The sequence below is a fragment of the Bos javanicus genome, chromosome 5 (assembly GCF_032452875.1).
Source record: "Bos javanicus breed banteng chromosome 5, ARS-OSU_banteng_1.0, whole genome shotgun sequence".
Classification (NCBI taxonomy): domain Eukaryota; kingdom Metazoa; phylum Chordata; class Mammalia; order Artiodactyla; family Bovidae; genus Bos; species Bos javanicus.
Genome location: NC_083872.1, coordinates 89573700 through 89598323, shown reverse-complemented (window position 1 = coordinate 89598323; position 24624 = coordinate 89573700). Strand labels below are relative to the sequence as shown.

General features: G+C 38.7%; 1 protein-coding gene across 3 annotated transcripts in view; it reads left to right on the top strand.

Annotated features, from left to right (window-relative positions):
* Positions 1-24624, top strand: part of SLCO1C1 (solute carrier organic anion transporter family member 1C1) — an 87148-nt gene that overhangs the window by 17947 nt on the left and 44577 nt on the right. For all 3 annotated transcript variants that reach the window (XM_061417681.1, XM_061417682.1, XM_061417684.1), the window contains 3 exons: positions 10534-10666; positions 18804-18928; positions 23638-23784. In XM_061417681.1, coding sequence (XP_061273665.1) covers positions 10534-10666; positions 18804-18928; positions 23638-23784 — 405 coding nt within the window. The remainder of the gene's footprint in view (positions 1-10533; positions 10667-18803; positions 18929-23637; positions 23785-24624) is intronic.

Genomic DNA, 24624 nt, shown 5'->3' with positions numbered 1-24624 from the left:
GAATCTGCCTACCAATGCAGGAGACCCAGATTCAATCCCTGGGTCAGGAACATCCCCTAGAGGAGGGAATGGCAACCCATTCCGATATTCTTGTATGGGAAATCCCATGGACACAGGAGCCTTATGAGTTACAGTCCATGGGGTCGCAAAGAGTGGGACACAACTGAGTGGCTAACAGTTACACCCAGGGTCATCTAGGTTTTCTACATTATATTCTAGAAGTATTAGAGTTTTACATTTTACATTTAGATCTGTAATCCATTTTGAGTTTATTTTTGTGAAAACTAAAGTTTGTGTCTAGATTCAGGATTTTTTGTTGATTTTTTTTGCATGTGGGTCAAGTTCTTCCAGAACCACTTATTGAGAAGACTATCTTTGCTTTATTGTGTTGCCTTTGCTCCCTTCTCAAAGACTAGTTAACTACAATTCATGTAGGTCTTTTCTGGACTGTCTATTATGTTCTATGTATCTGTTTGTCTTTTCTTTCACCAATGTCACACTGTCTTCATTACTATGGCTTTATAGCATGTCTTGAAATTGGGTGGTGTCTGTCCAACATTTTTTTCTCCAATATTTTGTTGACTGTTCTAGGTATTTTACTGCTGGCTGCCTAGGTATTTTACTTCTCCATGTAAACTTTAGAATCAGTTTGTCACTATCCACAAATAACTTGCTGTGGTTTTGATTGAGATTGCATTGAATACATAGATCAAATAGGAAAGAACTGATGTCTTGACAATACTGAGTCTTCCTATCTGTGGATGTGGGATATAATCTCTCTCCATGTATTGAGTTAGTTGATTTCTTTAGTCAGAGTTTTATAGTTCTTTTCATGTAGATCTTGTACATATTTTGTTAAATTTATACTTATTTTAGGAGGTGCTAATGTAAATGATATGTTTTTAAACTCCAGTTGTTCACTGCTGGCATACTAGAAAATAATTGACTTTTGTGTATTAACTTTGTATCCTACAACCCTTCTATAGTCACATATTAGTTACAGGAGTTCTTTTGTTAATTTTTTCAGACTTTCTACAGAGATGATCATGTCCTATGGGAAGAAAGACAGTTTTATTTCTTCCTTTCAAATCTGTATACCTTTACTTCCTTTTCTTATTCTATTGCATTTAGTTGGACTCCCTGTACAATATTGAAAAGCAATTTAAGAGGACACATGCTTGCCTCGTGCCTGATCTTAGTGGAAAAACTTTGAATTTCTTACCATTAATTATGATATTAGCTATGCTTTTTGGTGGTTTTTTTAAAAAAATCAACTTGAGGACATTCCTCTCTCTTTCAAGTTCATGTAGGTTTTTTTTTTTTTTTTTAATCATGATTGGTTGTAGAATTTTGCCAAATGTTTTTTCTGCACATATTGATATGAGCATGTGATTTTTCTTCTTTAACCTGTTGATGTGATGGATTACATTAATTGATTTTCTATTGCTGAAACAGCCCTGAATACCTGGGATAAGTCCTGCTTGGTCTTAATGTATAATTATTTCTATATATTGTTGGATTTGATTTGCTATTATGTTGTTGACAATTTTTGCTCCTATGTTCAGGAGACATTTTAGTTTTCTTTTCTTTTCTTGTAATGCCTTTTCTGGTGTTGGTATTAGGGCAGTGTTACCCTCAAAGAATTAGGAGGTATCGCCTCTCTATCTTCTGAAAGAGGTTGTATAGAATTAGTATAATTTCTTCATTAATTGTTTGGAAAAGTTCACAGTGAATCTATCTGGATATTGTACTTTCTGTATTGGTAGAATATTAACTATTGGTTCAGGTTTTTTAATAGATATAGGTGTATTCAGATTATCTGTTTCTTTCTATGTGAGTTTTGGTAGATTATATCTTTCGATTTGAATTCTTCCTTCTCATCCTTTGTATCACTGTAATTAATCATTTTATTTCACTTATATATAAGAAAACATGCATACATAAGAATACATCACTGAAAACATTTTGATATTATTTTGAACTGTTACCTGCTAGACTTATTGCAAATAAGAAAAATAAAAGTTTTAAATTTATCTGCACTTATCTCTTTTTCTCTTTAGTTACTAAGTCATGTCTGACTCTTGCAACCCCATGGACTGTGGCCTGCCAGGCTCCTCTGTCCATGGGATTCACCAGGCAAGAATACTGGAGTGGGTTGCCATTTTCTTCTCCAGGGGGTCTTCCTGACCCAGGAATCAAACCCAGGACCCCTGCATTGCAGGCAGATTCTTTACCAACTGAGCTAAGAGGGAAGCCCATCTTTACTTAAGTCTTCTCTGAAGCTCATCCTTTCTTTATCTGAGATCTGAGTTTCTGAACTTTATTATTCTTTTTTCTCTAAAGAACTTCTTTTAACATTTCATTCAAGGCAGGTCTACTAGAACCATTTCCTCAATATTTGTGTGATATAGTATTTTCTCTTTGCTTCTGAAGGATAACTGCAGGGTACAGAACTTTAGGTTGGTGGATTTTTTTCTCTCAACACTTTGAAATTCTTTCTATACTCCTTTCCTATTTGCATGGTTTTGGAGGAGAAGTAAGATATAATTATTTTCCTCCCCTATAGGTAAGTTTGGCTTTTTCTAAGAAATTATGTCATATTTGATTTTCTATAGTTTGAAAATGACATATCTGGTTTATAGTTTTTGGCAATTATCCTGCTCATTGTTCTCATAGCTTTCTAGATCTGTGGTTTGGTGTCTGACATTAATTTGATAGAAATTCTTAGTTGTTATTTTTAAAAATATTTCTTCTATTCCTTTGTCTCTTTCTTCTCTTTCTAGAATTTCCATTACCTGTATGTTACATCTTCTATAGCTCCACATCCTTGGATATTCTGGAATTTTTTTTCAGTCTTTTGCCCTTCACTTTTCTGTTTTGGTGTTTTCTACTGAAATATCTTCAAGTCAGAGATTATTTCCTCAACTATCTCCAACAAGATAATCAAAGATATTCTTTACTTCCATTACTGTGTTTCTGTTCTCTAAAATTTTTGTTTATGGATCTTTCTCAGAATTTACATCTCTCTGATTTACATTGCCCATTTGTTCTTGCAAGCTGTTTACTTTTTCCATTAAAGATCTTGGCATCTTAATTATAGTTGTCTTACATTTCTAGTCTACCAACTCTGAAATCTCTGCCATGTCTGACCGTGGACCGTGGACCATCTCTGCCTCTGGACCGTGAACTTCAGGTGTGCTTTTCAGTCCCCCAACCCCTCATTGGTGGGACAGGATAGCTAGAATGGCTGGAGTTGGGTATCTCCCTTTGCCCAGGTCAGCTGGGCACTGATAATGCCCCAGCAGGTTAGACTCTGGTTACTCAGATCAGATCAGATCAGATCAGTCCCTCAGTCATGTCTGACTCTTTGCAACCCCATGAATCACAGCACGCCAGGCCTCCCTGTCCATCACCAACTCCCAGAGTTCACTCAGACTCACATCCATTGAGTCAGTGATGCCATCCAACCATCTCATCCTCTGTTGTCCCCTTCTCCTCCTGCCCCCAATCCCTCCCAGCATCAGAGTCTTTTCCAATGAGTCAACTCTTCGCATGAGGTGGCCAAAATACTGGAGTTTCAGCTTTAGCATCATTCCTTCCAAAGAAATCCCAGGGCTGATCTCCTTCAGAATGGACTGGTTGGATCTCCTTGCAGTCCAAGGGACTCTCAAGAGTCATCTCCAACACCACAGTTCAAAGGCATCAATTCTTCAGTGCTCAGCCTTCTTCACAGTCCAACTCTCACATCCATACATGACCACAGGAAAAACCATAGCCTTGACTAGACGGACCTTTGTTGGCAAAGTAATGTCTCTGCTTTTGAATATGCTATCTAGGTTGGTCACAACTTTTCTTCCAAGGAGTAAGCGCCTTTTAATTTCATGGCTGCAGTCACCATTTGTAGTGATTTTGGAGCCCAGAAAAATAAAGTCTGACACTGTTTCCACTGTTTCCCCATCTATTTCCCATGAAGTGGGGGGACCGGATGCCATGATCTTCGTTTTCTGAATATTGAGCTTTAAGCCAACTTTTTCACTCTCCACTTTCACTTTCATCAAGAGGCTTTTGAGTTCCTCTTCACTTTCTGCCATAAGGGTGGTGTCATCTGCATATCTGAGGTTATTCATATTTCTCCCAGCAATCTTGATTCCAGTTGGTGTTTCTTCCAGTCCAGCGTTTCTCATGATGTACTCTGCATATAAGTTAAATAAACAGGATGACAATATACAGCCTTGACAAACTCCTTTTCCTATTTGGAACCAGTCTGTTGTTCCATGTCCAGTTTTAACTGTTGCTTCCTGAACTGCATACAAATTTCTCAAGAGGCAGATCAGGTGGTCTGGTATTCCCATCTCTTGAAGAATTTTCCACATTTTATTGTGATCCACACAGTCAAAGGCTTTGGCATAGTCAATAAAGCAGAAATAGATGTTTTTCTGGAACTCTCTTGCTTTTTTTATGATCCAGAGGATGTTGGCAATTTGATCTCTGGTTCCTCTGCCTTTTCTAAAACCAGCTTGAACATCTGGAAGTTCACGGTTCACATATTGCTGAAGCCTGGCTTGGAGAATTTTGAGCATTACTTTACTAGCGTGTGAGATGACTGCAATTGTGTAGTAGTTTGAGCATTCTTTGGCATTGCCTTTCTTTGGGATTGGAATGAAAACTGACCTTTTCCAGTCCTGTGGCCACTGCTGAGTTTTCCAAATTTGCTGGCATATTGAGTGCAACACTTTCACAGCATCATCTTTCAGGATTTGGAATAGCTCAACTGGAATTCCATCACCTCCACTAGCTTTGTTCTTAGTGATGCTTTCTAAGGCCCACTTGCCTTCACATTCCAGGGTGTCTGGCTCTAGGTCAGTGATCACACCATCGTGATTATCTGGGTCATGAAGATCTTTTTTGTACAGTTCTTCTGTGTATTCTTGCCACCTCTTCTTAATATCTTCTGCTTCTGTTAGGTCCATACTATTTCTGTCCTTTATCGAGCTCATCTTTGCATGAAATGTTCCTTTGGTATCTCTGATTTTCTTGAAGAGATCCCTAGTCTTTCCCATTCTGTTGTTTTCCTCTATTTCTTTGCATTGATCGCTGAAGAAGGCTTTCTTATCTCTTCTTGCTATTCTTTGGAACTCTGCATTCAGATGTTTATATCTTTCCTTTTCTCCTTTGCTTTTCACTTCTCTTCTTTTCACAGCTATTTGTAAGGCCTCCCCAGACAGCCATTTTGCTTTTTTGCATTTCTTTTCTATGAGAATGGTCTTGATCCCTGTCTCCTCTGGTTACTAGTTCCCTCTAAAAGCAGGCTTTCTTAAAAAATATAAATAAATAAACAGAGTGCCCTGGAATATTTCAAATGGTTCCCTTTCCCCTCCCCATGCTGGAAGCACAAAAAATTTATTATTCGATATCACTGTGAAACCTAATTGAGCTCTTGAAGTAAAGCTCACAAAAGTGTGGGGGCCCTTAATCACTGGATCCTTCTGGAATTTTCATCCCTCAGATTTGTCAATGCTGAGCCTCTTGTCAGGTAGAGTTCAGGTTTTTCTTACCATAGAACTTGTTCCCAGGGAGATTTTTTGTTGTGGATTTCTTTTCCAGCTGGCCACAATTCTTTGCATTTGCCTGTTGGTCTCTCCAATTATTAGGGCAGCAGCTTACCCTATGATCCCACCTCTCTGACAGATCTAAGAAAATCTGTTGATTTTTCAGCTTTTTACTTAGTGTTAGGATGAAGAGGATTCTTCTAGTTTCTTATATGCTGGATCAAAGGAGGCATTCTTAAAATAGAATTTTAAAAAATTCCAAGCCAGGTAGCAACCTCTTTGTCCAGTCATCACTAATTCAATATATACTTATCCCAGGTATTTGAAATACCCTCTTTATCACATAAAAACTTATATCTGTTGATCCCTAACTCTATACAAAACTGTCCTCTTGATTATAGTTTTATAACTAGCTCTGCAATTAGGTAGGAAAATTTCCAACTTTTCTATCAAAATTTTTTCTTGGTTGTACTCGGAATAGTATTCTGAAGTATCCCATTTTGGTTTGGTTGAAATCACATAGAATTTATATATCAAATCAGGTAACTGACATTTTATGTTAGTGAGTCTTTCATCCAAGAACATGGTATATAGCTCCACTTGGTTAAGTCTTTTTATAGCTTTCAATATTATATTTACAAACTATAAATATACTACTTATTTTCTGCTATATTTGTTCCTACATTTTTAAAATTTATGTTGCCCTTGTGAAAAGAATTTTTGTTACATTTCTTATTTAGTAATTCTTAGGGTACTGGAAGAGTATTAACGTCTAGTGTTATAAGTATACAGCAATCTTGTTGAATTTGTTAATTTTAATTGATTGTCTATAGATGCTGTAGAGGTTCCTGAACAATTGTATTGTCTAAAACAGAAGGTAATTTTATATCATTCTTTCCCATTATTAGATATATTATTTCTTGTCTTGTGTTATTGCACTGGCCTCAGTACTATGTTGAATAGAAGCAGTGACAATGGGCTTCCTTGTCTTACATCTTACCTTAATGAAAATACTTTTAAAATTTCACCATTAAACAATCTACGAGCTGTGCAGTTTTGATACACTTTAAAAACTAATTTGCCCAAATTTTTCTCATCACAAATGGTTAATTATATTAAGTGCTTTTATATGTCTGATCCCCTGGAATAGGAAATGGCAACCCACTCCAGTATTTTTGCCTGGAGAATCCCATGGATGCAGGAGCCTGGTGGGCTACAATTCAGGGGGTCACAAAGAGTTGGACATGACTGAAGTGACTGAGCACAATACAACCATGGAATTTTTCTCCTTCCATTATTTTATATACAGCTTTAATTAATAGATTTGTTTCTTATTTGGTGGTACCCTTCCACTCCTGGGCTTCCCTTGTGACTCAGATGGTAAAGCATCTGCCAGCAATGCAGGATACCTGGGTTAGATTCCTGGGTCTGGAAGATCCCCTGGAGAAGGAAATGGCAACCCACTCCAGTACTCTTGCCTAGAAAATTCCATAGATGGAGGAGTCTGGTAGGTGACAGTCCATGGGATCGCAAAGAGTCAGACACGACTAAGCAACTTCACTCACTTCCACTCCTTGAATAAACTGCATTTGGTCTCTTTCACTGTCTTCATCTAGTTTGAATTCAATTCAGTTCAGTTCAGTCGCTCAGTCATGTCCAACTCTTTGCAACCCCATGAATCGCAGTACACCAGGCCTCCCTGTCTATCACCAACTCCCGGAGTTCACTCAGACTCATGTCCATCGAGTCGGTGATGCCATCCAGCCATTTCATCCTCTGTCGTCCCCTTCTCCTCCTGCCCCCAATCCCTCCCAGCATCAGAGTCTTTTCCAATGAGTCAACTCTTCGCATGAGGTGGCCAAAGTATTGGAGTTTCAGCTTTAGCATCAGTCCTTCCAATGAACACCCAGGACTGATCTCCTTTAGGATGGACTGGTTGGACCTCCTTGCAGTGGGTCCCTCCTTGCAAGGTACTCTCAAGAGTCTTCTCCAACACAACAATTCAAAAGCATCAATTTTTCAGCGCTCAGTTTTCTTCACAGTCCAACTCTTACATACATACATGACCACTGGAAAAACCATAGCCTTGACTAGACAAACCTTTGTTGGCAAAGTAATGTCTCTGCTTTTGAATATGTTATCTAGGTTGGTCATAACTTTCCTTCCAATAATTTCATGGCTGCGATCACCATCTGCGGTGATTTTAGAACCCCCAAAAATAAAGTCTGACACTGTTTCCCCTGTTTCTCCATCTATTTCCCATGAAGTGATGGGACCAGATGCCATGATCTTAGTTTTCTGAATGTTGAGCTTTAAGCCAACTTTTTCACTCTCCTGTTTCACTTTCATCAAGAGACCCTTTAGTTCTTCTTCACGTTCTGCCATAAGGGTGGTGTCGTCTGCATATCTGAGGTTATTGATATTTCTCCCGGCAATCTTGATTCCAGCCTGTGCTTCCTCCAGCCCAGCGTTTCTCATGATGTACTCTGCATATAAGTTAAATAAACAGGGTGACAATATACAGCCTTGACGTACTCCTTTTCCTATTTGGAACCAGTCTGTTTTTCCATGTTCTGTTCTAACTGTTGCTTCCTAGTTTGGATTACAAGGTTGTATTAGTCTTACAGGCATGAGTTGGGTAGCTTTCTTTTTTATTATTTGAAGTACTGTGTTTGGGGAAAGAGAGGAAGAGAGAAAGTGGGAAAATCTAGCACTCGAAAATTTGATAAAAACATATTTGTAAACCTCTCTGGACCTGTTGTTTTTTCAGAAGCCAGTAATGGTAGATATGAAAGAATTTTGATATCCAATTTGATTTTTTAAAGATTATACATTACCATTTGTTTTCTAAGTCTATCTTGTGAGAACTCAGAAAGGTTACTAAATAAAGGAAGCAAAACCTGCAGATATTACAGAAGTTCAAATGGTATTTTGTAGTGTCTGGGACACCCACTTATGTAACACAGAAACAGTCTGTAAACATGAGTCCTTTATTGTGACATATTGGTGATATGGGAATTTGGGAAGGAGGTAATGGCAGTGATGGGGGGCACATTACCTATAAACTAAAAGGTTTTGATTTAGTTTTGTTTATTTACTGTGACACATTAACAAAATTACAGACATAATATCAATATATATATATAACAACATTTCTTCTACTGAATACTTAAATATTAAATAAGAGATTTCATACAGAATTAAGCTTTTTTTTATGTGAAACCTAGAAAGAGCTCAATTCTTCCTGGTGAAGAAGCCTGAAGCTACTGTAGCCAGGAGCAAGCTACTTTTTTCACTATCATTATTATTCTCAAAACGATAAAAATTGCTGCTGTTTTTGCACTTAACTAAAGCTGGCAATGTGAATAGACAGTAGTAAATTAAATGATTGCTTACAGATGTGAGGAAACTCACTCATTCTGGAAAATTGAAAACATCGACTACTTCAAACCTAGGCCACCCAACAGACTCCACAATCAATTGCTGGAGAAATGCTAAGTTTTACTTTGTTTAGCGCCACAATCTTAAAAAAATAAATACTCCAAATGTAAATAGCTAAAACATTAAAGTCCCTTGAAATCTAAGACCCTAAGCAATGTTTATCAAAGCATGTTCCAGGAATTATCCCCATCAACACATTTGAATGAATATTAAAAATGCAGATTTCTTGGCCTGCATCCCCTCCCCCTCCATGAAATCAGAAACTGTTGAGAGCAGCCAAGATTCTGCATTTTAATGTTTCTGTGAATATTTACCTTGGCACTCCTTTCCAGTAATTTTTGTACACAGCAAGGCATGAGAAAATCTTGCCTAAAGCATGTTTAATCAGTTAATCACCATCATCGACTACTTCACTGGAGATATTTTAGAAAGCCTTAAGTCCTACCTTCAAAAAACTTTATTCTTTATTTTTTAAAAGAGATGGTTATATCTTACAGAGACTTTCTATTTCATAAAATTTGTATTCTGAGCATACATTGAGATAATTATATAAATATAACTGATGTATTTATGAAGCTATGTGGAATAATTTTTTATTTCTATTTTGAACCTTTTATTTTTGTAAAAAGTATGTAAGCAAGAAGGCTTCCCAGGTTGTGTAGTGGTAAAGAATCTGTCTGCCAAAGTTGGAGATGCAAGAGGTGCCGGCTTAATCCCTGGGTCAGGAAGATCTCCTGGAATAGGAAATGGCAACCCACTTCAGGATTCTTGCCTGAAAAATTCGATAAACAGAGGGGCCTGGTGGGCTACAGTCCATGGAGTCTGAAAGAGTTGGACACAACTGAGCATTTCATAATTTGGTTTCATTTAAAGTGAAACGATTGTGTTTATTTTTTCTTTGGGGAATATCAGCTAAAGCAAGACTATATGATGTATGTTTCAAGAGCAATGGGAAACCAAGAGAAGTTTTAATAGAAAATGTTAACAAATGAAGAAAGAGTTATAAAGTTTACTTCAAAATCACCAAGGAAAATTTAAGAGTGCAGCTATAGGAAGCCTTCTACAATTTGATTTATTGACAAAACACTTTAAAAGGACAAATAATTAAGGTGGATGAAAACAAGGTAGAATGGTTAGTTATTAAAGTATTCTATGGTTAGTTATTGGGAGAAGGCAATGGCAACCCACTCCAGTGTTCTTGCCTGGAGAATCCCGGGACGGGGTAGCCTGGTGGGCCACCGTCTATGGGGTCACACAGAGTTGGACACGACTGAAGCGACTTACCAGCAGCAGCAGCAGCATGGTTAGTTATTAAAGTATTCTTCAATCATGTCAAGTAATGAATCTCAGGATTGTTTCAACAGTCATCTCAGATTAAAGGAAAGACAGACAAATGATGGGGAAGATGGTGGGAGATGGTTTAGTCAAAACAAACATTGCCCAACTTGCCATGGACATTCATTCATTCAGTTATAGTCCTTTGGTTACGCTGATGACTTTCTAAGTTCTCTAATTTATGAACATTTTATTCTTTTCCCCAAAGGGAATCTCTTAGTTATAGCATTTGTTAGCTACTTTGGAGCCAAGCTTCACAGGCCAAAAATAATTGGAGCTGGGTGCCTGATCATGGGAGTTGGAACATTGCTCATTGCAATGCCTCAGTTCTTCATGGAGCAGTAAGTCTAATGCAAACATCTTTTTCTTGCGTTAACCAACAACTGTATTGTCTCTCTTTTAATGAATACAATTAATTATTTAAATTTGAGAAAATAATTCCTGGCCATTACAATAACCATGATAGTTTGTATCATGATAACCATGATAATTTACATCTTATTTTATTACATGAACTTTGGGCAAAATTTCAAAATGCTTACAATTTTACTTATGATTTAATAAACTGTAAAAAAATGTCTTTCAATATACCACTGTGTATGGATGTCAACATTATTTAAGGGAAATTTTCACAAACATGCCTTCATTCAAATGATTTAATACAGCTGTGAAGGCAAAGTTCTAAGTAAAAAAAAAGTAATAAGCATCAAATGAGTGTTGAATGGGTAATAAATGAATGCTACAGACAATATGCTGGATCATGGTAAAACTGACTGGTAGATCATTGACTGAGGGATACATTACCAACTGAAATAATTATTCAATATTCAAATATTATCTTACAGAACTTTCTCAACAGAAGTGGAATGTTTGTATTCTGTAAACTTGAAGTGTCCTGTTGATACTTTTGTTAGTAATTTTATTAGTACTTGCATACAACTTTAGTAGTTCCAAAGATTTCATCATATCATTTCATCTTCATGACAACCCATGAAGCAGGAGAGCACAGTTTATCCGTTTTTTCTTAGTTTAAAGCTAAGGACCGTTCCTAGAGAGTCTGGTGACCTTCTCAAATTTAGGTGTCTTGTAGTTTACAGAACTGGATCCTTAAAACAGGCATTCTGATATCTTCTTCATACATATACATATTGCCTCTCTTCTCTGTGGTTGCCCATTGCCTACTGAGCCAAGAGACAAGCAAGAGGTTTTAAAGCAAGAGAATATTTTAGGAAATTATGTATCAGATAAATTTGTGATGACTGCCCACTCTAGACCACCATACCATGACATTTCAAAGCTGGAGAGATTTACAAATGATCTGCGTGTGTGCGAAGTTGCTTCAGTTGTGTCTGAATCTTTGTCACTCTACAGACTAGCTTTCCAGGGTCCTCTGCTCATGAGATTCTCTAGGCAAGAATACTGGAGTGGGTTGTCATGACCTCCTCCAGGAGATCTTCCTGATCCAGGGACTGAACCCTTGTGTCTCACATCTCCTGCCTTGGCAGGCAGGTTCTTTACCACTAGTGTCACCTGAGAAGCCCACAAATGATCTGGTCCAAACTTTTTCTTGGATTCCCAGGTCACTTATATCAATGTAGTCTGATTTTGACATCTATATCCGATCTATAAAGACAGCTCACAGAATCCTTTGTGTAGAATCTTTCCTACCTATTTGGATGATTTCTGTGATCCCTTTGTCTTTGCATGGCTTCAAGATTTCTGCCTACTCTTTAGACACATATCTGACCTTCTTTCCCCAGGGCAGAAATGTCCTTAGGTCACTGAGATTCTACAAAGGTATTATATGCAGCCAGTAGGTAAGGAGGAGGCAAAGGAGAGGGCTGAGGAAATAGTCTGTAATCCCCCTAACCCCTGCTTGACCCATTTCTGTGTTATCTATTCTAGTCATTGAGCCTCCATGCAGCAATTTGCTCAGAGGAGGGAAAAAAAAGAGTCCCACTAAAATAGTTAAACATTTGAAAGCAGTTACAGAAACTAGACAAATCCTTGACCCTTGACCTAACTCATTCTGAAGGGCATCAGTAGCTCAGAAGAAATGTGACCTTGGGCATATTACCTAGCCTTCCTAGACCTCACTTTATGCACCTTAAAATACATATTATAGGTAATAAAACAATAGTTAGCTTGTAATATTGTTGAAGATATTCAGTGAGATGACACAGGTAAAATGCTTACCAAGTTTCCTAACATAGCTAACAGCTGTGTCATTCTTGTTGTGTATTGTTATCAATCCTCCTTAGATAATTAAGCCACCTGGTTTTAACCAGAGATGGAAATGATTTATCTTAAAGGTGTTGCATTCAGATTAAGAATAGTGTCGCTTCAGTTCAGTTCAGTTCAGTCACTCAGTTGTGTCCAGCTCTTTGCGACCCCATGAAACGCAGCACGCCAGGCCTCCCTGTCCATCACCAACTCCAGGAGTCTACCCAAACCCATGTCCATTGTGTTGGTGATGCCATCCAACCATCTCATCCTCTGTTGTACCCTTCTCCTCCTGCCCTCAATCTTTCCCAGCATCAGGGTCTTTTCAAATGAGTCAGCTCTTCACATCAAGTGGCCAAAGTATTGAAGTTTCAGCTTCAACATCAGTCCCTCCAATGAACACCCAGGACTGATCTCCTTTAAGATGAACTGGTTGGATCTCCTTGCTGTCCAAGGGACTCTCAAGAGTCTTCTCCAACACCACAGTTCAAGCATCAATTCTTCGGCACTCAGCTTTCTTTACGGTCCAACTCTCACATCCATACATGACTACTGGAAAAACCATAGCCTTGACTAGACGTACCTTTGTTGACAAAGTAATGTCTCTGCTTTTTAATATGCTGTCTAGTTTGGTCATAACTTCCCTTCCAAGGAGTAAGAGTCTTTTAATTTCATGACTGCAGTCACCATCTGCAGTGATTTTGGAGCCCAGAAAAATAAAATCAGCCACTGTGTCCACTGTTTCCCCATCTATTTCCCATGAAGTGATGGGACCAGATGCCATGATCTTAGTTTTCTGAATGTTGAACTTTAAGCCAACTTTTTCACTCTCCTCTTTCACTTCCATTAAGAGGCTCTTCAGTTCTTCACGTTCTGCCAGAAGGGTGGTGTCATCTGCATATCTGAGGTTATTGATATTTCTCCCGGCAATCTTGATTTCAGCTTGTGCTTCCTCCAGCCCAGCGTTTCTCATGATGCACTCTGCATGTAAGTTAAATAAGCAGGGTGACAATATACAGTCTTGATGTACTCCTTTTCCTATTTGGAACCAGTCCATTGTTCCATGTCTGGCCCTAATTGTTGCTTCTTGACCTGCACACAGATTTCGCAGGAGGCAGGTCAGGTGGTCTGGTATTCCCATCTCTTTCAGAATTTTCCACAGTTTATTGTGATCTACACAGTCAAAGGCTTTGGCATAGTCAATAAAGCAGAAATAGATGTTTTTCTGGAACTCTCTTGCTTTTTTGATGATCTAGTGGATGTTGGCAATTTGATCTCTGGTTCCTCTGCCTTTTCTAAAACCAGCTTGAACAATCTGGAAGTTCATGGTTCACATATTGCTGAAGCCTGGCTTGGAGAATTTTGAGCATTACTTTACTAGCATGTGAGATGAGTGCAATTGTGCGGTAGTTTGAGCATTCTTGGGCATTGCCTTTCTTTGGGATTGGAATGAAAACTGACCTTTTCCAGTCCTGTGGCCACTGCTGAATGTCGCTTCAAGTTAATGACAAATATACTAATACAAGAAAATCAGAAGGAGAAGTATATCTAAGAAGCCAATCAGGCTCGTGCTTAAAAAATAAAGACGGATTCTTATCAACCACCTTTATATGTTGAAAGATACGTTTGTTCATTTATTATTTAGTGTCTGCCAATTGCCTGGTGGGTTCTTCTGGTGGCTCACATGGTACCATGACAATGGAGAAAAATCAAAAAGAAAGAAAACAAAAACAACTCCCCCCGCCAAACGCCCACACATAATTCTTTCCCTCATGAACATTACTTTCTATGGAGTATAATTATTATAATTATTATACAATATATTTATATTATATATTTATATATATAATAATTAGTATAATTATTATAATAATTTCTTTTCAACTTTTCACAGCATTAGTCAAATTGGACACTTGCTCAAAATGTTAATTTTTGTTCCTTCAGTGATGACTATACTCTGCTTGGCAGAAATTCCCTTGATGGCAATAAAACATAATATTAATTATAGATATCAATTGTTAAGGGCCTACTTCCAACAGACTATGTTCAGTTTTATGTGTGTTAGCTTATCTGACTCATGAATTTGATAAATATATATTGATCACTGTTCTAGGTAACAGGAATAGAATAGCAACAAAAACCTCTGCTGTCATGGATCTATTTAGAAAGAGATAGGGAGTAAACAGACAGATAAATAATGACATATGCTGGAAATGTTAAGTGCCATAGAGAAAAATAACCCAGGGAAGACACATAAGAGTATGTGAGGGGTTGCAGTTTAAAGCAGCGTTGTCAGGGGATGATTTACCAAGATGATGACTTTTCAGAAAGGCTGAGAGAGATGAGTGCCACATAGACATCTGGGGAAGAAGATTCCAAGCTAGATGAACAGTGAATGTTTCTATAGCAGGAAGATGGAGTCAGGCATGATGTTTGCTGCAGGGATGAGCAAGAGGAAAGTGGAGTAGTGGTGGGGGGGCGGTGGGTGGTATAGAAGGAGACTTCAAGTTGATTCTCAAACTGTGACGGACATTTAAATTGCCTGACGCTCTTGGTAAAATGTAGATTCTGAGTCATTAGCTCTGGGTGAGTGGTTGAAATTCAGCTGGGGCTACACCTCTACAGACCTCACGACACAGGTAGTAAGTCATCAATTATTGCAAGGACCATACCTTCTCAGAATGGGATGAGAAGCCAGGCGAGAGATTTGAGCAGAATGACACAATCTGACATATTTTTTAAAGATCTAGTGCCTACTGCTCAGGAAAATAACTCTGGTGGGGCCAATGTGAGAGCAAAGGGACTATTTAGGAGCCACTCTGCAACTTCATGAATCGGAATCAAGAGCGTGTCAGTGGGGGTTGAAGCTAGGACAGAACTAAAATCCCAGATTTAAAAGATTTTAAACCTGTATGCAGGTAGGAAACAACAGTTAGAACTGGACATGGAACAACAGACTGGTTCCAAATAGGAAAAGGAGTACATCAAGGCTGTATATTGTCATCCTGCTTATTTAACTTATATGCAGAGTACATCATGAGAAACTCTGGGCTGGAGGAAGCACAAGCTGAAATTAAGATTGCTGGGAGAAATATCAATAACCAAAGATATGCAGATGACACCACCCTTATGGCAGAAAGTGAAGAACTAAAGAGCTTCTTGATGAAAGTGAAAGAGGAGAGTCAAAAATTGACTTAAAGTTCAACATTCAGAAAACTAAGATCATGGCATCTTAGTTTTCTGAATGTTAGATCCGGTCCCATCACTTCATGGCAAATAGATGGGGAAACAGTGGAAACAGTGGCTGACTTTATTTTCCTGGGCTCCAAAATCACTGCAGATGGTGACTGCAGTCATGAAATTAAAAGACACTTACTCCTTGGAAGGAAAGTTATGACCAACCTAGACAGCGTATTAAAAAGCAGAGCCATCATTTTGCCAACAAAGACCCATACAGTCAAAGCTATGGTTTTTCAGTAGTCATGTATGGATGTGAGAGTTGGACTATAAAGAGGGCTGAGCACAGAAGAATTGATGCTTTTGAACTGTGGTATTGGAGAAGACTCTTGAGAGTCCCTTGGACTGCAAGGAGATCCAAATAGTCCATCCTAGGGGAAATCAGTCCTGGGTGTTCATTGGAAGGACTGATGTTAAAGCTGAAACTTCAGTATTTTGGCCACCTGATGCGAAGACCTGACTCATTTGAAAGACTCTGATGTTGTGAAAGATTGAAGGCAGGAGGAGAAGGGGACAACAGAGGATGAGATGGTTAGGTGGCATCACCGACTCAATGGACATGAGTTTGGGTAAACTCCGGGAGTTAGTGATGTACAGGGAGGCCTGGCGTGCTGTGTTTCATGGGGTTGCAATGAGTTGGACACAACTGAGTGACTGAACTGTACTGAACTGAATACCACTGGCCCCCTGTTCAAACACTTCTTTGTTTCCTTATACAATAGAGCCTAAATAAGCACAGACCACATCTATAGCCCCCATCTTATAACTAAGAAAACTGAAATTTGAAAAGGTTGTCATTATAGTATTTAGTGACAAAAGTGGCACTTACATAAAATTCTATTTATTCATGATCTAAATAATTTTAGATGCAGCACTTGCCTTCTGATAGATTAAACAGAAAGCTCAAATAACTAAAAACTTTCAAATTACTACCTAATTGCTATTAATAGTCATTTTAAGAGCATTTAGGTTTTATATTGGGTTAGTCAAAAAGTCCACTAGGGTTTTTCCGTAACCATCTCACGGAAAATCTAAAATGAACTTTTGGTCAACCCAATAATAATCCCTGGTATCTCTGGAATTCTATTAAAGAAAGAAAATTATATTTACCATGATTTTAATGCTAAATCTTCTCCTCTGTAGCTAATAATCTTTAAAATTTTTTCTCATTAAGTAGTTCTTTTTTTTTTTAATTTTTCTAAGGTTTATTATAAAAATATTCAGACATATAAAAAATAACTTAAAAGAAGTGCACAAGAACATCCATACACCCAACACCTCAGATGTTACTTATCTTTGTAACTTAGGAAACCTATTTTGGTCAAGGATTCATTTGATACTATGAACCTCTTCCCTTAAATACATATATACAAAAATATTTTTATTTTTCCAATGGGGTTCATAGACCCATTGACGTGTAGGTTATGCACCACTGATATGCGCTGTATGCTTAGTCACTCAGTCATATCCAACTTTTTGTGACCCCATGGACTGTAGCCCACCAGGCTTCTCTGTCCACGGGATTCTCCAGGCAAGAATACTGGAGTGGATTGCCATGCCCGCCTCTAGCAGATTTTCCAAACCCAGGGATCGAACCAAGGTCTCCCGCATTGCAGATGGATTCTTTACCATCTGAACCACCAGGGAAGCCCTGATATAAGATAAGCCATTTACCAGTCTGAATATGTTAACAAGTCAATACATCTTGACCTTATTGTGTTAAATAGCTTTAAACTATTATTATTTTAAACATTACTATGATGATTAGCCTTTAGTCACATAATGCCTGAACAAAATGAGAATCAAGGTGATGTGATTCCTTTCATAAGTTACCTTTGCCCTCAACGGTGCTTGTGGAGCAGAAAAATTGACTTCTGAAGGGTAATCTGAGAAGGAGTATGGTGCTATGACAATCCTAGATAGCATATGAAAAAGCAGAGACATCACTTTGCCAACAAAGGCCCATATAGTCAAAGCTATGGGCCTTTTCAGTAGTCATGTATGGATGTAAGAGTTGGACCACAAGGAAGGCTGAGCGCCAAGGAATTGATGCTTCTGAATTGTGGTGCTGGAGAAGACTCTTGCGAGTCCCTTGGACTGTAAGAAGATCAAACCAGTCAATCCTAAAGGAAATCAACCCTGGATATTCACTGGAAGGACTGATGCTGAAGTTGAAGCTCCAGTACTTTGTCCATCTAATGAGAAGAGCTGACTCACTGGAAAAGACTCTGATGCTGGGAAAGTTTGAAGGCAAAGGAGGAGAGGGTGGTAGAGGATGAGATGGTCAGATAGCATCACTGAGTCAATGGACATGAAGTTGAGCAAACTCCAGGAGACAGTGAAGGATAGGAAAGCATAGCATGCTACAGTCCATGGGATTGCAAAGAGTTGGACACAACTTAGCAGCTGAACAAAAGCAACAATGGTGCTGGGGAGCTGTAGATGGAATGATCACAGTCCTACCATCTGGCATTGGCTCCTCAATCCAGCTGCCACAGTAACCTCATAAACAGAGAACATTAGAAATAACTTAGAGCCAGATTAATAAAATGGAGAATAGGATACTGTCTGGATAAGGGGTTCAAAAAGCCCAAGTATCATTCTCAGTTCTCTAGAATCAACATTCAGGTGTTCTACTAAATTTACAACTCCAAGTACAGTGTATCAATAGACATAATTGTTAAATTATTGTTTTCAGAGATAAGCATGATGTTATGGAATGTTTGATATTTTTTCACCAACAGAGTAGGTGATTTATAGTTATTATTTTATATTAAAATGAGCCTCTCTAAATTATTATTTTATTGTCTTTCATGACACTGGGCAGTTGATATAGTGTAATATATGTGAAGCAGATATTCTAGCAGTCTCTTCAGAAAAATGTACTGTTAACTGCTGGTTTGATTTAGTGATATAGATTCAGAGAGAGCTGTAGATTCAAACAGGTGTCCTAGTGAGTCAAGTAGTATATTTATAATATTTTTCATATGATGCTAAGCAAATGTTCTTTTTATGCAGCTACAAATATGAAAGGTATTCTCCTGTCTCCAATTCCACTCTCAGCATCTCTCCATGTCTCCTGGATTCAAACAATTCGTTACCAATTCCAGTTGCGGAAAAATCACAATCCAAAATAAATAATGGTAAGATGATTATTTTTTACTTAAGTAAACAAGTTCTTTTTAAAGTCTCTATAGATGATTTAGCATATGGTATATGACTTTTGCTGTCAAAAGCTTTACTACTTAAATTGAGATATTATAGTGCCATTAAAAAAATCATAGAATATAAAGCTGAAGCTCCAATACTTTGGCCCCCTGTTGTGAAGAGTCAACTCATTGGAAAAGACCCTGATGCTAAGGAAAAATTGAGGGCAGGAGAAAGGTGGTTGGATGGCACCATCAACTCAATGGACATGAGTCTGAGCAAACCCTGGGAGATAGTGAAGGCCAGGGAAGACTGGTATGCTGCAATTCATAGCATCGCAAAAAATTAGACACAACTTAGTGACTGAACAACAAAAACAAAAGCAGTATATGATGAGATCTTAAGAAAATACTCAGAAAATCAAATATTATGGAAAGATGGTGCATTAATTGCTGGTGACTGGGAAAGTTTACAGCAGTTCTAAATAATGTGTACTGTGAAACAAGGTAAAACAAGTTTAACATGTACAAATCTCATATAAAGTAAATTTATTTTCTCCCCAAATACAGTTTAATTTTTGTGTTCAGCCCCTTTTCATCAAAATGGCAAATACGTGATGTCAATTTGTCCCTAATCTCTACCCACATTCCCAGGGGTAGCTTACATTCTAAGGAGCTTACATAATGGTAAAGGGGGAAATTGTGGGAGGGGAGGTCTTGATGTTATCAGTCCTCTGTCAGCCTAAATATTTAAAATCCTTCTGGCCACAGTGTTTGTTCATGCACGTCATCTTGGGATCATCTTATGTCCACATTCATGTCCTTTATAGCATAGCAGCTCCCTTTGATACAAAAGTGACCATCATGGAAACGTGAAAATAATTCTACTTTCCACACAAGATAGGATTCGGGGAATTTTGTTAGCATATCCAGAGTTCCACGTGGCTGACCCACATTGCACAGCAAGGCTATGTGTGGGCCATGCTTGGGAGCATGGGAACCATCTCTTCTGTGTTATTCTAGGCACTGGAAGCCCTATGAAGAGGCAGGGGCAAGGATGCTTAACAATACTGTATTTTGTCCTTGGGATCTTGCTACCTCCCTGGCTCTACCTGGCCATGTAGCACGGTTTTCCTCATTCATCGAGTCCATGAATCTACCCACAGGTCGTTGCCATGTCTCTGGAATGCTGCACTGGTAGACACTCAAATCCTCTCTCCCCACAGACTTTCAGTATCAATAGGCTCAACCCTTCCTCTCCACTACCCTCATCTCTCTCCTACTCCTAGGCTGCGGTCCACTTCTATAGAGGCAGTGTGGAAGCCCTTCTTTTATATACTTGCTATCCATCTAAATCTTTAATCTACACCATGAAACCTTTTCACTCCCCTGACATCCTCATTGATGCTTTCTTTTGAGATGTCCTTTTCCTGGCCAATGACCCTGACTCTGAATGAGTCAGACTCAGAGAGGCCTGACTCTGAATGAAAGCAAGGATAGCAGAATTAAAAGAAATACTGAAATATGAGAAGAAAAATGGGGGTGGTCATATACATGTAAAAGGTTTATCCTATCCTGCTGTATGAAAAGAAGGCATTCTAGAAGAAAAGGAAAGCATGAAAAAGGCAATAGATACATTCAGGAGAACATATATAAATCAATGAATGAGAACAGAGGGATTGTTTATTTAAGAATATAATGGACATTTGAACCATAAAACAGGCTAAATGCCAAATAATTAATGCTTTTGAACTCTCGTGCTGGAGAAGACTCTTGAGAGTCCATTGGACAGCAAGGTGATCAAACCAGTCAATTCTAAAAGATATCAACCCTGAATGTTCACTGGAAGAACTGATGCTGAAGCTGAAGCTCCAATACTTTGCCCACCTGATGAGAAGAAATGACTCATTGGAAAAGACTTAATGCTGGGAAAGATTGAAGGCAAGAGAAGAAGGGGGCAAAAGAGGATAAGATGGCATCACCAACTCAGGGGACATGAGTTTGAGCAAACTCTGGGAGATAATGTAGGAAAGGGACGCCTGGCATGCTGCAGTCCACAAGATTGCAGAGTCAGACATGACTTAGCCACTGAACAACAAATGTTTAATTCAGTTTAATTCAGATCCACACAAAGAAGCAAGGAGACAGACTAAAGGATTTAGACTTTGGTCTGTAAAATAATGTAGTCATTGAAGATATTTTGGGTTTGGTTTTGACAATCAAGAGAGAGACATGTTATAAATGACAATGCGTGTGTGTTTGTGTGCTATTGTTTTTGACTCTTTGTGACTTCATGGACTGTAGTCAGCCAGGATCCTCTGTCCTTGGAATTTTCCAGGCAAGAATACTGGAGTGGTCTTCCATTTGCTTTTCCAGGGGATCTTCCTGAAAAGCAATCAAACCCGCGTCTCTTGTGTCACCTGCATTGGCAAGCAGTTTCTCTATCATTGTGCCATCCTGGAAGCCCATAAATGACAATACAACTAAGTTTAAACCTTTCATATTAAAAAGAGAAATGTAGGGTTTAGGGATTGGGGATGAAGTTTTTTAACGTAAAGATACAAATTATTAGGAAGGTACAGAATATAAGACTCATAAATCAATGATTTTCTTTCCTTTAAATGAAATCCTGTTCACTTAAAGTCATAGATATAACCCTAAAGGGGTTAGTGGGGTAAACAGAGGACTCATCTCAAAAATGCTTTGCATGCAAACCCCATTTCCTCCAAATATTTTAGAGCAGAACTGTCTACCAGAACTTCAGTAATGATGGGAATGTTCTATATCTATAGTGTCCACTGGTGGCTCAGACAGTAAAGAATCTGCCTGCACTGCAGGAGACCCAGGTTCGATCCCTGGGTCAGCAAGATCCCCCAGAGGATGGCATGGCTACCCACTCCAGTATTGTTGCCTGGAGAATCCCATGGACAGAGGAGCCTGACAGGCTACAGCTCATCGGGTTGCAAAGAGTTGGACACAACTGAGTGACCAACACATACACACACATAGTAGCTATTAGCCCCATGTGACTATTGAGTACTTATAGCCAGTGAGACTGAGGAATTGAATTTTTAATTTCATGTAATTTTAATTAATAAATTCCAGGGGCCACATGTGACTTGTGGCCACTGTATCAGCAATAGCAGAATACCCCAAAGTCAGGGCTGAAATTGACACTGGACTCAATCTTGAAAAAGGAGTCCCTTTGTATCTTGGGGAATGAAATAAAAATCCAGAGAAGTTAAGTGAAATATTCCTGGTCACTTGGCTACATTTCTAGGAGAGGCAAAATCAGAACTAAACGTCACATGATTGCACAGTAATCTTTTCTGTCACAAAGTCTGGTCATCCAGACAAAAGCATTCCCAGTTCTTAATAACACACACTTCACTTTCAAAAATTACTAGAAGAGAAAGTGTCTCCTACCTCACAAGTTTCTTAGGATAATTCGATTTGAAAATGTCTGCAAACCACTTAACTCAGTGCTTGCCAGAAAGGGAGCTTCCAGAAGTGGTGATTGTTGGAGGTAGTTAATATTGTCACTTTTGTTAAAGTCACCTGCTGCTAAGTCGCTTCAGTCCTGTCCGACTCTGTGCAACCCCATAGACGGCAGCCCACCAGGCTCCCCCGTCCCTGGGATTCTCCAGGCAAGAACACTGGAGTGGGTTGCCATTTTCTTCTCCAGTGCATGAAAGTGAAAAGTGAAAGTGAAGTCGCTCAGTCGTGTCCGACTCTTAGAGACCCCATGGACTGCAGCCTACCAGGCTCCTCCGTCCGTGGGATCTTCCAGGCAAGAGTACTGGAGTGGGGTGCCATTGCCTTAGCTGTATTTAATTATAATATGGAAAGTAATTATTCCACTTCACATGATCATATTGACATGACTTTTATGAAAACATTTAAACATTTTTAGCTTTGAATTTCCATCAGAAGCTTCTCTTTTTTTGGAATTGTTATACCACTAAAGCATGGAAGTGTCAGTCCCTCAGTCATATCTGACTCTTTGCAACCCCATGGACTGTAGCCTTCCAGACTCCACTGTGCATGAAATTCTCCAAGCAAGGATACTGGAGTGGAGAGCCATTCCCTACACCAGGGCACCTTCCAGACTCAGGGATTGAACCTGGGTCTCCTGCATTGCATTGCAGGCAGATCCTTTACTATCTGAACCACCAAGTATGGTTTTTAAGTTTTATATGAATTTGTTTCTGAAATGTGAGCCCTTAACATGTCTGTTCACTATCAAAACAATTTTAGTTGTAGGCAATGCTGCTAAAATTTGAAGTATAACCCATATAAAATTTGAAATTCAGATAAACCTTGGTCACCAATAAAATTGCAAGTGATTTCTGTTGCAAAATAGAAAGCTTAAAGATAAGGCAAGAAAAGCATTTGTTCAAATTTTTCTATTTTTGTCCCAGATTGGATATTGTATGTTACTGAAGTGTAGGAATTCAAGTAATTCAGTAGAAATATGAAATAAAAAGAAAGAAAATAAGAAATAAGGAGAACAATATATTTCCTTGGTCAGTTTCTAGGGATTTACACTACCTAAAGTATCTTGCTCGAACTCCTATCAATCGATTTATTGCTGATTTCACTTCTGCATTCTCATGCATCTTTAGGACAACTAGTAGATATGCAGAATAAATGTTTAACTTCAATAGTGATTGAATTTCAATCCTCTTGTTTGCTTTCCTTTTAAGAATGTCAAATTGATGCCAGCTCCTCCATGTGGGTTTATGTCTTCCTGGGAAACCTTCTTCGTGGATTTGGAGAAACTCCCATTCAGCCTCTAGGCATTGCCTACCTTGATGATTTTGCTAGCCAGGACAACGCGGCTTTCTATATTGGTAATTCCCACGTCATTCATCTTCCTGGGGTGCAGGATACCTGGTTTTCTCAACTCTATTCTCAACTAAATAGGATGTGGAAGGTTTTATATTTCATATCTAACTCCTATTCAGTTCACACTTTTCTGAAGTTTACACTGAGGATTTGGATAGTGAAGAAACTTCAGTTAAAAGGACCTATTGCATTAGGGAAAGAATATCAGATTAAAAGAAATTATCTGTGATGTATGACCTGTATCTTTATGGAAACAGAAGAAGGACAAGAGCCAGGCCTGAGCCACTCTTTTCTAGAATAGGTCCCAGTGCAAAGAATAGTGGCTAAAATCACAAAAACAAAAATAGGTGTGTTTAGTCATTCAGTCATGCCCAACTTTTTCCACCCCATGGACTATACCCAGCCAGACTCCTCTGTCTTGGGCTTTTTCAGACAAGAATACTGGAATTTTCAGACAAGAATACTGGGTTGCCATTTCCTCCTCCAGGGGATCTTCCTGACCCAAAACAAAAATATAGCAATTCCAAAGCCAGGTGAATCAAAGCAGCTTTTGAGTGCCTCTTATGTTCTAGAAGCTAAAATTTGTTCTCTGTTTCATACATTAGTCTTGGTTTCTGGGGGTTCTGATCTTCTGAGGGTTTCACCTTCAGAGACAGAAGGACAAGATTTAAATTCATTAAGGCAGTGGTGGGGGGGCAGGTGGCACTGTGCCTGAATGGAGAAGCTTGGTGGGCCCCAGTCCATGGGGTCGCAAAGAGTCAGACATGATGAGCGATTTCACTCACTTAACTATATAGCTAGGTATAGTTCTGTCCTGGCTAGTCACATGGAATTCCAGAGGGTTC